This window comes from Chrysochloris asiatica, unplaced genomic scaffold (assembly GCF_000296735.1).
Source record: "Chrysochloris asiatica unplaced genomic scaffold, ChrAsi1.0 scaffold00211, whole genome shotgun sequence".
NCBI lineage: Eukaryota > Metazoa > Chordata > Mammalia > Afrosoricida > Chrysochloridae > Chrysochloris > Chrysochloris asiatica.
In genome coordinates this window covers 4,743,285-4,757,261 of record NW_006408729.1, presented here as the reverse complement: position 1 = coordinate 4,757,261, position 13,977 = coordinate 4,743,285, and the positions used below count along the sequence as shown (strand labels likewise).

The following is a 13,977-nucleotide window of genomic DNA, read 5'->3' as shown; positions in this document are numbered from 1 at the left end:
GACCCTGTACAGGGTTTCCGAGGCTGTAAATCTTTACGGGAGCAGAAAGCCTCATCTTTCTCCCGTGGAACAGCTAGTAGTTTCGAACTGCTGACCTTGAGGTTCACAGTCCGATTCGTAACCACTATGCTACCAGAGCTCCTTATTGAATCAGTATAGCGACCCTGTATATGGTTTCCAAGGAGTGACTGGTGAGCCTGAACCATCGACCTTGTGGTTCAAACCGACTTTGCAGTCCAGTGCCTTAGGCCACAGCTCCACATGAGGACTCCAAATGTTTACAAGTGAGCAAATTGCTAACTGGACTCAAACTAACCTTATGAAAAGTAGCCTCTAGCAATGACTGTGGCTACTTACACTGTTGAATTGAATAAGCATTGCTGAGTAGCCTTTAGCAATGACTGTGGCTTCTTTTCACTATGGAACTGAATAAGCAAAGCAAAACTATTAAGTGCTCTAAGGGACAGCTTGTCAAGGAAGACATGAATTATTTATTTTAGAATAAAAGTTACCTTAACTTTAGTCTTTTAATAATGAATATATATGATATATAACACTCATGTAACAAATAACCCTTCATCTCAAACACTTTTCTTCTCTTACTGATGAACAGTCAGTCAGTCACCCAATTATAATGGAGCCATGGCTTAAATGATCAGTGTAATTAGAGCCCTGAAACCTTGCACATAACCAAGTTGAGTTGAGGCAGCCAAGCAGAGAGAGCGATCAACCTGCAGAATCTGGAATCGGGCTGCCTGAGTTTCAGTTTCACTGCTTCCACCGACTGAGCAAATCTTGTGGAAAAGTATCTAGTCCCTCTAAGCCCCAGCTTTCTATCAATATAAATAAGATGATAGTGTCTTTAATAAGGATGCTGACATATTAAATACAGTCAATATTTCAAAGTAAAACGTGTGAAAACCAGAACCAGTACAAGGCAGAAACCTATCAGAGAAGGAAAATGAAAATTATTATCCATTAAAATGAGCGAGAGAAAGGTGATAGGAATGTACCTTGGCATAGGTGGAAAACTTGTGAGACCTGGAAAAACAACTATGAGGATGGGCCATGACTAGGCAATGTTTTTTTCTGTTTCCTACAGAGGGTTTCTATGGGTCAGAACTTACTTGATGGCACACAACAACAACAAATCCATATATTCATCTACCCATCCACTCATTCTTTCATCTGACAACTTATGTGAGGTACTTACAACTGGCACTACATAGAAACCTACTGTAATTTATTCTAGATTAATTTAAAGCACTGGGGTATAGATAGAGAGGTAGAAGATTTAACTCATTAAATCAAAGCTATAAAACAGACTTTCCCAGAGTTTCACAGCTACCACGTTGAATTGCTTAAATCAGTTTCTACTTTCCAATGATTTTTCTTGCTACTGAGAGAGTGTACACTGGTGGTACAGTGGTAAAAACACATGACTGGCTAACAGAAAAACTGGAAGCTCAAATCCACCAGTGGCTCCATGGGAGAAAGATGTCATGGTCTGTTTCTGTAAAGCTATGTTGTTGTTGTGAAGTGCCGTCGAGTTGGTTACGACCCATAGCAATCCTGTATCAGATTTCCAAGGAGCAGCTGGTGAGCTTGAACTGCCAACCTTGCAGTTCAAATGGCTTTGCAGTCTGGCGCATTAACCCACAGAGCAACCGAAAACCATATGTAGGCAGTTCTACTCTGTCACAGAGTCACTATAAGAGTTTAAATTGACATGACAGCACCCAACAAGAAGATTGTTTCAATGCTACTTCCTCAATGAGCTGTTTATTGCCCCTACAGAAGAATTTCTACTGTCTTTTCATACCACTCTTGTCTTCTTTACAGAAGTATTTAAATAATTGCTGGTAGAATTATTTATTTAAGATCTATCACACTACCAGATCTTAAAGTTCACTTGGGGAGAGATAAAGTTTGTCTCCTTTGTTTATAGTTCTAGTACCTAACATACTGCTTGGTATATAATAAGTTCTCAATAAATGTTCAGTATATGTTTTATTCATCATTGTATCGGTAAATGGATAATATTGATATCACTTTTACAGGCGGAAAATTATTTTAAAAAAATAGAGTCTACATATCTAACATTACATATTTTTCTGTTTGGCATATTTGGGTAATTAGCTTTTCCCTTAAAGCTATATTTTCGCAAGAGAAAAACAATTTAAATGCATAATGGGCTCTGAAAATGTTTAACTCTATTTGGAAATGGTATTAATATTCTTTACAGCAGTAACTTAGAGAGGAAGCTCTATGGACACTTTTGAGTACTTGTTTGTTATGAATTCCTGGGGGCGGGGACTTCAATCGATACATGTGTTGGATCAAACCCTGTAGAAGGACATTAAGCTTAGCAAAGTGGTGGGCAAATGAAAAAGAGGAAGATCCTCAATGAGCTGGATTGACACAGTGGCAACAACTGTGCTGACTGTCTGCTATGTACAGGGCATGCTACTCGGCTTTTTATGTGTCCCCCAAACTCTTCTTATTGGGAAACAATAGGAATACATGGAAACAGTAACTAGAAACAAAAAAAGTAAATAGTAAATTCAAGGTAAAAGTCCAGCATTGCAGGCTTTCAGAGAAAAGACTGTCAACATAAGTCTTAATGAAAAAAATACACTGGTGTGTTGTTGTTAAGTGCCTCTGAGTTGATTCCAACCCACAGCAACCCCGTATAGGGTTTCTGAGAAGCAGCTGGTGAGCTTGAACTGCCGACCTTGCAGTTCAAATGGCTTTGCAGTCTGGCACATTCACTCACAGCACCACACCAGGACTCCAGGAATAGTCTATTTAGATAAGCAAAGTGAGATAAATACTGAAAGAAATGTGTTTTTATTATTTTATAACATGGGGTTTTTGTACCCCATGTTATAAATATGTAGGTGTATCAAATATGTAGAGATATAAAAAGTAGAAAGTCATTTGAAGCAATGAATAGAATAAATTTGCTTAGAGAATTCACCAGACAAAAGTATAGGGGTAGGTCAGATTGGTAGGTTGAACCTGAGAGTGAAAATATAAATAGGTTAAGGGCATTTTTCTGCCAGCTTCTATCAGTCTGGTATTGACATGTGGCATAATAATGACTACATAAAATATTCAGTGATGATGATATCTAAATGTGGCACAGTATTTTGTTTCAGAGCAATTTCATTTACTATTGCCAAGAGATTTTTTATTTTCATTTTACCAAGATGTCACTGCATAGTCAATAAATTTAAATGACTTAGTTGTCTATGTCAGAGCTGTGGTTCAAACCTACATCTTTTGATCATCTTTCACATAATAGCTGCTGGGTTCAAATGCTGACCTTATAGTTAGAAGACCATGACTTAACCCACTGTGTCACCAAGGTTTCTTATTGTGCAATGAACTAAACTCCAAAGCAAGTTCATGTCCACTAAGTCAATTCCACTGATTCATAGAGACCACATATAGGATTTCTGAGACTGTAAATCTTTATGGGATTAGAGAGCCTCTTCTTTCTTCCATGGAGCGGTTGGTAGGTTTGAACTGCCAATCTTATAGGTAGCAGTCCAATGCTTATCCTATAGAATCACGATAGCTGTTTTATTGTGTAACTGTTTTTGTTTTTTTGTGTGTATAATTGCAATTGTTTTTGCCATCGAGTCAGTTCCGACTCATAGCAGCCCTGCATAGGGTTTTCCAGGAGCAGTTGTTGAGTTTCAACTGCTGACCTGTGGTTCAAACTGACCTTTCAGCTCAGTGCTTTATCCTATAGCACCACACCAGGACTCTAATGTTGTTAAATGCGGTCCAGTTGGTTCCTACCTATAGTCACTCTATGTAGGGTTTTTGAGGAGTGGCTAGTGAGCTAGAACTGCTGACCTAGAAGTTCAAACCGATTTTGCAGTCCAGCGCATTATCCCACAGCACCACATCATGGCTCCGTTGTTGTTGTTGTTAAATGCTGTCGAGTTGGTTCTGACTCATAGTGACTCTGTATAGTGTTTCCAAGGAGCAGCTGGTGGATTTTAACCATCGACCTAGTGGTATGAAGTCCAGAGCTGATCTGACTCCATTAGCAGGTGATAATTTCAGGGTAATCTGCTTCCAAGCAACAGAAGGTTAATTCAGAACCTACAGTTCTTCACTCTTATTTTTTGCTATGTCATTCATTGTTTTAAAGGTACCTACAAGCAATTTTTTATTGCAGGGCTTTATAAAATTCTAGTTAACAGTTATTTTATTCAAATACAGTAACTATCACTTTAGTGGGCGTGCATAATTGACTCCCTCTCCCACATACTGTACACAGTGTTAGCATAATAGCTTTAAAGTGCTTCGGAAATCTTACACAAAAGTCTTTTGAAAGTATGTTGAAGCTGAAGAATAATTTCTCTCTTATTTCCTATCACTTTATATTTTTCTCTCAAGAGAATTCTTTCTTATATGAAAAGATTCCCAAACTGAAATATCATTCCTGAAAGAGTGTGATGTACTTCAAAGGCAAAAGAATACAGTGAATGAGCCACAAAATCAACAAGATAAGAGATGCACACATGTCTGCTGGTTTTGTTTTAAGTTTCTACCTGTAAAATCAGAACTATTACAAAAAAGCAATACACACTCTATGGGAGTATAGTTACTGGTCTCAAGTGAAATTACACACCTAGTCTTATGATTAATGGAAGAAAATCTAGCTCTATTTTCAATGGGAGCAAAATCCCAACTTTATACATACACTGTTAAAGGTTTAAAACCAAAAAAAAATTACTTGTTTAGGGATATCTCTCAACTAGGTTTACTAGAAATATTTTAAAAGGTACAAAACAATAAAAGCAGAAGTATTCATATTTATGTACTCATTCTTCACAATAGCTTGTCATGATCCACACAGTCAAAAGCTTTTCCTTACTCAATAAAGCACAAGTAAACACTGTTCTGGTATTCTCTGCTTTCAGACAAGATCCATCTGACATCCGCAACGATGTCCCTCATTCTCTGTTCTGGTCTGAATCCGGCTTGAACCTCTGGCCGTTTCCTGTTGATATAATGTTGCTTTCGTTTTTGAATTATCTTCAGCAAAATTTTACTTGCATATGATATTAATGATATTGTCCAAAAATTTTTGCATTCTGTTGGGACACCTCTCTTTGGAATGGGTACAAATATGGCTTTTTTCAATCATTTTTTCTTCTTAATTTCTTGGTACAGATGAGTGAGCACTTCCAGTGCTGTATCAGTTTGATGAAAGATTTCAGTTTGTATTCTATCAGTTCCAGGATCTTTGTTCTTTGCCAATGTCTTCAGTGCAACTTGGACTTTTTCCTTTAGTACCATTGGCTCTTGATCACATGATACCTCTTAAAATGATTTAAAACTGACCATTTCTTTTTGGTATTGTGATTGTGTATTCCTTCCCTATTCTTTTGATGCTTTCTGCATCATTCAATATTTTGCCCATGCAATAGTTCAGTGTTGCAAGTTGAGCCTTGAATTTTTTCTTCAGTTCTTTCAGCTTCAGAAATACTGACCATGTTCTTCCCTTTTGGTTTCTAACTCCAGGTCTTCGCACATTTCATTATAATATTTGACTATGTATTATTTACTTTGTATTCATAAGTAGGGTCAGCTCTTGAAAACCTTATGAATAGCTGATTCTCCTAGTTTACATTTTATATTTATATTTCAACATATGGTATCTTAAATTGATATTTTGTTAAGTGTCACTGAGTTGTTTCTGACTCATAGCTACCTTGGACGGGGTTGCCGAGGAGCAGTTGGTGAGTTTGAACTGTTGACCTTGTGGTTCAAACAGACCTTGTGGTCCAGTACACTATCCAACAGTGCCACACCAGGGTTAAAAAACCATCCAAACATCTTACTCTGTCAACTCACTTATAACCACTTGCTTGCAGAGAATACGTCTTATTTGATTTGATTTCTTCTTCCCACAGACCACTAAGAAGAGCACCTATTTTCTAGGAATTGTTGTTTGTCCCTGCCACCTATGGCTTCTGTGAGAACAGCACCGCAGCTACTGGTACCCGTGGTTCCATGGCCACAGGAGAGGGTCTACCACAGTCAAGATGGCAATGTAAGAGATTATGTATCTAGAGCACCTTCCACCCAGCAGGTGTCAGTTTCTGGGCCATGGGGACAGGGAAGGAGAGGTACACAGGGCAGTCACATGCTCCATGTATCACAATGAGGTGCATGGCAGCAGTGGAGCTATATGTGATTTGTGTTTTGGAGCAGGATCCTCGAGGGAACCAAGTTATGGTGTTTTGGAGATGGAGACACAGAGGTGGAGGCCTACCTTCCACAGGAAGTGGAATATATTGGGGGCATGAAAGTAGCAGCTTACTGATGAGGAACAAGGACACACGAGAGAGACTTAGTAGGTAGTCCACATGCACCGTAGGTATCCTGGAAACCAGGCATAGCATAGAAGACATCTATCACCCCTCACTATGGGAGTGACTCCAAATTTTCAGATTGTCTCAGAAACTTAGAAATTCTGACTCTGTTTGCCTCTCCCAGGCTGAATTCGACCTCACATAAATTATTTAATTGCTTTTCCTCAGCTTGTCTCAATTTCTCTTAATCTCAGAAAACCACACTCAGATATGCTGCCAACTACAGTGAATGGTTTTAATCCATACATTCAGATTTAATCACACATTTTGACAGACCTATGACATTTTAAATCATTTCTGAGTATAGAGATTTCTTTAAGAAAATAAACGTATTTCATTCTTCTGTTTTCCCTATAGTCAGTAAATAGTACCCTTGTCTCTTTGTCTCTTTCTTTCTTTCTATTGGGCACTGAACTAGAAAATAGGGGTTTGATCTCAGTTATTACTTCCTAACTGAGTGACTTAGGACAAGACAACTAAACACAGAGACTCTATTTCTGCATATTATACAAAGGAAGGGGGTTGCTAATGATACTTGCATTGAAGTTTCTTTCTTTAAAAAAAATAATAATAACAACATATGTTCTTGCCTATCTCAGGATTAGACTCATGGCAGGTGTACAAAAAGTGCATTTTAGCTTCCAGTTATAGTTTCTTTTTATTTCCTTGATACTACATGCATAATCATACTATTCTTATTTTCTTTTTGCTTTACTTTATTATATAAGATAATCTTAAAAATATTTCTGAATATCATAATCCACCATTATAGAGATGGATTATGATATTTAGAAATATTATGAATTTTGATATTCAGAAAATTATGATATTATTAATGATGAAATAATTAAGATGGAATACGAGGCCAGACATCCCTGTATTAAACATGTCATAACAACACCAAAGACACTGCTGCAGTAACCTGTCCTTCATGTTTCAAATGAAAATAGTGTATAAGCTCTTTATTTTTTAAAAATGAGAAAAGAAATATACATTGTTTCCCTTCTAGTACATAAAAAAAGAAAGAAAACAATTTCCTCCTTTCTTTTAACCTCCTCCTTCTCTTTTCTTTCCATTTCTTTTTAACTTCCTTATACTAATTTTCTTTATTACATTTGCAAATTTTTAGGAGCATGATTTGGGGTTACTTCCAATTATTCTTTCTTTTAAAGCACTATCCACAACAGTAGTAGCTGTCAACTTTGCTGTACATTAGAATTGACTGCAGAGTTTAAAAAACAAACACAGAAAACCAGGGATGTGCACCACCACTGAGCAATGAAATTTGTACCTGTGAGGATAATCACAAAATTTGTATCAAACAATACTGAATAAGTGAAGTCAAACCAAAATAAAACAGATGAATATGTAGGTATTACACATATTGTATAAAAGAATGCAAGAGGGTTTAGAAAGAAAAACAAAAGCATCTTACCTTTGTTATTGTATACATCTAAGTAATTTGGTGCTGAAAAAATTGTAATTAGAGAAGGGAAGCCTGTTGTTTGGCTTTTCCTATACATGCGATACCTAAAAACAATAAAGGCAAATTAAAACAAGTCTAGAAAGGAAAAAAGCTGATGCTAAATTATAGACAATTCCATTAGTTACATTCTATCATTCAAAGAGGATAAAATTACATAACATGAAACAAAATTTTCTTTTTAAAGTCTATTATACACAGACATCAATCCATGTAAGAGGTGAAATTGAAAATATACAATCTTATACACAATTTCCACATGTCTTTTCCAAGCTTAGTAAACCCAAGGGGATGTTGGAAGCTAGGGGAAAAGTATATTTCATTTCCATGTGCTCAACCAAGAGGACAGAAGCTAATTTTGCACACAGGAATCCTTCATCAACCATATTTTTCAGAATATAGCAAATATTTTTGACATAAAAAAAGTCCAACTGAGCAAAGTAATACATGGAGTCTTGCCACTAATAACCTAGCCAATTAATCTATAAATCTACAGTGCTCTGTAAAGGTCATATATACAGGGTTTGCTTGGAGTAAGTGATTGCTTTTCAAAGAATGTCTGGTTAAATGTATGAGTTTTGCAAATCAAAACTGCTTCTACTTTAGAATTTATTTATTACCCATCCCTGAAGGTCAAAGATTATTGTCTCAGCAGGGTAATATTAAATCAATTAGCAATGAAACAAAAAAAAAAATTTAAGCCCTTTAAAATACAATAACAAAACCAAAAAATCCAGTTGGTTTTACAGTATATAATGTAATAACACTTGCATTCTCAAATAATCAAAAGGTATTAGAGATTTTGACTCTTTTCCAAGATGAAAGTGTCTCATGATTTCTAGGAATATCAATTTAGAGGCCCTCCCATAATGCAAAACCGTTTATGTTTTTTTTTTTTAATAATCACTTTTATCATCACTTGGGTGTTTTCTGTCAGTATTTTCTGGGTTAATGTACCACACTGCAAAGCTGTTTGAACCGCAAGGTTGACTGTTCAAGCTCACCAGCTTCTCCTCAGAAACCCTATGCAGGGTTGCTATGGGTCGGAATTGACTTGACAGCACATAACAACAACAACCATTCATTAGGCTCTGAGTATATTTGAGAAACAAAAACCTGTTACTGACTCCTGGTGACCCTTCGTGCTACAGAGTAATCCTGCTCCATAAGAATTTCTCTGCTGTAATCTTTATGGAAGGAGTCTCAGTGGGAGAGTAGGTTAATGTTGGCTACTGACTGCAAGGTTGGCAGTTCAAACCCACCAGCTGCTCTGAGGAAGCGAGATAAGGCTGTCTGTTTCCATTCGGATCTACAGTCTCAGAAATTCTCTGTTGTACAAGGTCGCTATGAGTCAGAATTAGCTCAATAGCAGTGAGTGAGATTTGGAGAGTTCTTATGGAAGCAGGTCACCAGGGCTTTGTGGCGCTGTAGGTTAATGCGCCAGACTGCAAAGCCGTTTGAACTGCAAGGTAGGCAGTTCAAGCTCACCAGCTGCTCCTCGGAAACCCTATACAGGGTTGCTATGGGTCAGAACTGACTTGACAGCACTTCACAACAACATTAGGTAAATTCGGAACACTAATCTGTAGGTTAGTAGCCACTGAGCCACCCAAAGAACCTTTCTAAAGTTATATTGTTATTAAGTGCTACCAAGTTGGTTTCAACTCATAGCAACTCTATATAAAGTTTGCGAGAGCAGTTGGTGGGTTTGAACTGTCGACCTTGTGGTCACCAGTCCAGTGCTTATCCTAACAGTGTCACACCAGGGCTCTCTAAAGGTAAACTGTTGTTAAGTGTCATTGAGTCCATTCCAACTCCTAGTGACCCTGTATAGGGTTTCTGAGAAGTGGATGGTGGGTTTGAACCACTGACCTTGAGGTTAGCAGTCCAGTGTTTATTCTATACCAAGACTCCTCTAAAGGCATGTTGGTGTTGTTAGGTGTCATCCAGTGGGTTCCAACTCATAGCGATCCCGTATAGGGTTTCCGAGGCTTTAGTGATCTTTGAGGGAGCAGAAAGTCTTTCTTTCTCCTGCGGAGGGGGCTGGATGGCTCGAACAGCAGACCTTGTGGTTCACAGTCCACTGCTTACCATATGGAGCCACTCGCTCCTATTCTAAAGGTAGGGCCCCCTTAAGTTTTATAATTTTAATAATATTGTGATTCCTATCATTTTTTACAACTACTCAGACATACTACTTTTCTTAGAATAAAATACTCCTTAAAATCTTTTTTCAATCTTCTAGAAATACTCATTCTGTTTATGGGACTTAACTTTGTTGGAGAAATAAAATTGGAGAAAGATAGCAGCACTCAGACCAAGTACTTTAGTTTTAGAGACTGAGGCCATATCTATGTGACAACAAATAAAGACAAATGAATAGATAACATCAATTTTTATGATGAATCAATCAATTGCTCATTTAATGAGCAAAACGTAATTGTTGATTTTAATTGAATTGATTTTTTTTTTCAAATAGGCAGATGAGTTCAGTTATGAAGTACGATTAAGAAAAGTTTACCCAAAATGCTCAGTCAACAGGCCTTGAAAGTGACAAAAATAAATAAATAAATAAATAAAATGAGGATATGAATGGTTGAGAATATCAACAGGTTTTCTCAAACATCAGCTACAGTACCATGTTCACAGCTTTGGATCAGTTCATACCAATTAACTGATTGCTTAAAATAAACTGACCTTAAAAGAAACGTAAACTCTGCCTTGATTCAGGAGCACCATAAACAAGGGCCTGTTTCAAAACGCAGGCATCTATAGTCACAATTTCAGTGCATGGATTATAAAAAAGGAAGGTTCCTACTTCAGAAAATACAGACTATAAAGGGATCAGTTCAGCATCTGAAAGCAACCAATGTCCTTTACTGAAACCTACTAGGAAAGGGCGTCAAATGGATTTAATACACCATTAAAATTAATGTCAGAACTGTCTTTTTTAAAAAACTCTTAAAATTGGTCATTTAAAAAATATCCCAAACATTACAAGATCAATTTTATGTTTCTATTTGTGACTTAGAACACAGAATTTCCTCCCCTATTTTACTGTCTCTATTTTCTTTTTCCTTTTAAAGTTTACAGGGAACTGGAATGATATTCGTGAAAATTTGATATAATATGCAATACCTGTTAAATATTTATGTGTAATTCTCATTCCCATTGCCAGCCAGACTGAAAACTAGCTGGCAATTTACTCACTTTTGAGACAGTGGTGAGAACAAGGATTGAGAGAAGAGTATTTAAGAAACCAGCTGAAAATGTATTTGCTCAAGCACAAACAGAAAGGTTTAAAAGCAATTTTACAAAACAACTTATAGATACTCACTGTCTAGGACTCTGCCATACCTGTGTCATCAGAAGACAGTTTAAGGCATAATTCCTACTGGGACAGCCTAGCAGAAGGAAAACTCCAGAGCCTGAGCAAAGTAAGGAGTTCAGACAAAGGGCAATGCAAGGCTTTCACAAACCCACAAAACTGCTCACCCTGCATCTTGGGCTTCATGGGCTCGGAGTATAGATAACAAGTTATTGTGCTGTAAGAATTCACAAACAGCCGGGTAACTGTCAGGGATAAAAAGACAAGAAAGCAATTGTTATGAAATCATTGTAACTGCATTTATCTCCAACATTCAGATGCATCTGTCTTGATCAAGTAAAATCAAAGCTACATCATTCATGACACAAGTCTCTTATCTCTAAGGACAGGTTTTTCCCTGCGGCAGAAGAGCATGTATAACTGTGAGTTTTACATAATCAGAAAGCAGTGGAAGTGGATGAATTGGGGGGGAAAAAAACACATAAAAAGGGAAGTGTCCATTCAAACAGAAAATCAATTTTATCAAGTCCGCCTGTAAAAACAAAGTGAACAGAGACATAAATGTAACAAGAGCATGGACTAAATCTCTATTTTCTCAAATGCAGTACCACGTGTGTCTGCGTGTATGCATGTCTGACAGAGATAACAGAATGAGGAAGTAGAAGAAAGTATCTACTGGGAAATGAAGTTATAATCTTATTCAATATGGTGGTGTGTGCTGTGGAGACAGTTTTGACTCATAGAGACTCTGTATAGGGTTTCCAAGGCTATAACTCTTTAGGGGAGCAGAAAGCCTCATCTTTCTCCCATGGGACAGCTAATAGTTTCAAACTGCTGACCTTGAGATTAGCAGTCCAGCTCATAATCACTATGCTACCAGAACTCCTTTGTTCATTTAAAATCTAAACAAAAACTATAAACATGTGATGATGAATTTATTTATAATCAAAGTAATTTCATCTTAAGATGTTCTTTATCTTGACTTTACAAAGTAGTAAATAAAAAATTTAAATGTTTTTAAAGAAAATTTCAAACCCAAAGATAAGCATTGCATTACAAATGAAATTCAAATTTGTGATTGTCCTATCTTTGTACTAAGAATTTTCAATGAAACAGATGTGTGTCGTAAAAATAAATTTCAATAGTTCAAATCAAAGAACAGTAAACCAATTTTAATAATATAAATAAATCACAAATATTCACTAGAACCTGAACCACATACATTATAGGAAAGGATTAAACAATTATATAATTAGTACTTTATAAAGTACCATAAAAAAAGAAGAAAGTAGTTTCTATACTACTGATTTTATAAGAATGCACTGGTCAACCAGGAAAAAAAGATACCTCTAAGATGGCATAATTCTGTAGAAAAATTGATTGTAACAGGGACCTAATTCTCCAGGAAAAATGGGATCTAAAATATAAAAATTCTTTCTGTGCATGTACACAAGTGCACATGTGTCATGTGTCTGTATATGTGTAAGAGACAGAGAGACAGGAAGAGAAAGAGAGAGACAGCGAGACAAAGAGAAGAGACATCTATCAGGCACCCTACAGGTCAGCCCAGTAAATAACTACCAAACTGCTAAACACTGTGCATCTTATGTTATGGAGACGATGGTCCAGAGACTGTAAAGGACATGTGTCCATGTGCAGTTGGCCAACATGTGTATCTTCAAAGACTTCTGTCTACTTAAAAAAAGGTAAGTATATATGACTTTTGCAGACTGCAGTGTCAGGAAAAGAAATCTTTACTTCAGAAATATTGGTTTTTCTTTCAAAAACAGCAAATTTGTTTTGAACATGTTACTGTTATTAAGTGTTATCCAGTAGTTTCTGACTCATAGAGACCCAGTATAGGATTTCCAAGGAGCAACTGGTAGGTTTGAACTGCTGACCTTGTGGTTTACAGTCCAATGCTGATCCTATAGCTTCACACCAGGAGTCCCAGTTTACATAAAGTACCCAGGAAAGAAGGCACTCTAGAAGCTTAGTGGGTTATGAGTCAGGCTGCTAACCCCAAGGTCATCACTTTGAAATTACCAGCCATTCCATTGGAGAAAGATGAAGCTTTTTACTCCCATAAAGATTTATAGTCTTGGAACCCTAACCATTGTACAGGGTGGCTATGAATCCATGACACATAACTGTGCCCACCACCACCACTCAGGAAGGAGTTATTCAGAGTAAATAAAAAATGTGTGTTTCTTATCTCTTAAATAAATTTATTTATATTTCTTGTGACTTTCTAACACCTTTTTATAAAGGGCAATTTACAATTTACTGTTTCATTGCTACCACTGTCAGACTGAGGTTGCTTGGTTAGGTTTGTCACTTTTCCATCCTTGGCCAAATGGCTTGACTGCTGTCTTTGATTTGTTTTTACCTGTCGGAAGAACTTACACTTGTCTTATGAAAGTATGACTTTCAAACATTTTCTTCATGGTAATTTTGATATTTTTATGTGCTGATGCTTTCTACCACTGAAATATCTGATTTTTAATGGAAATTTGAAGAAAATAAAATTAACCTGGCAGCAGTTTGCTACATTAATAGTAAATAAGTGAGGACCACTTACATTATTACCTAAAGGAAGTCATTTTGAAGAAAAGCATTTGATATTTAAGAGTATACATGGTCAAATATACTTAAACTTTCTAAAAATTGTTCTCAGTTTTCTAAATAAGTTTAGAACATACTTGGATATCAGCCAGAATTCCCATTATTGATGAATTATCTCCATTGTTGTTGTTGTTATGTGC

The 13,977-nt window shown here is 36.6% G+C and overlaps 1 protein-coding gene across 3 annotated transcripts in view; it reads right to left on the bottom strand.

Moving 5' to 3' along the window:
• Window positions 1-13,977, bottom strand: part of LOC102839900 (serine/threonine-protein phosphatase 2B catalytic subunit alpha isoform-like) — a 449,181-nt gene that overhangs the window by 76,678 nt on the left and 358,526 nt on the right. For all 3 annotated transcript variants that reach the window (XM_006872721.1, XM_006872720.1, XM_006872722.1), the window contains 2 exons: window positions 11,380-11,457; window positions 7,837-7,931 (listed from right to left, as the gene is read on the bottom strand). In XM_006872721.1, coding sequence (XP_006872783.1) covers window positions 7,837-7,931; window positions 11,380-11,457 — 173 coding nt within the window. The remainder of the gene's footprint in view (window positions 1-7,836; window positions 7,932-11,379; window positions 11,458-13,977) is intronic.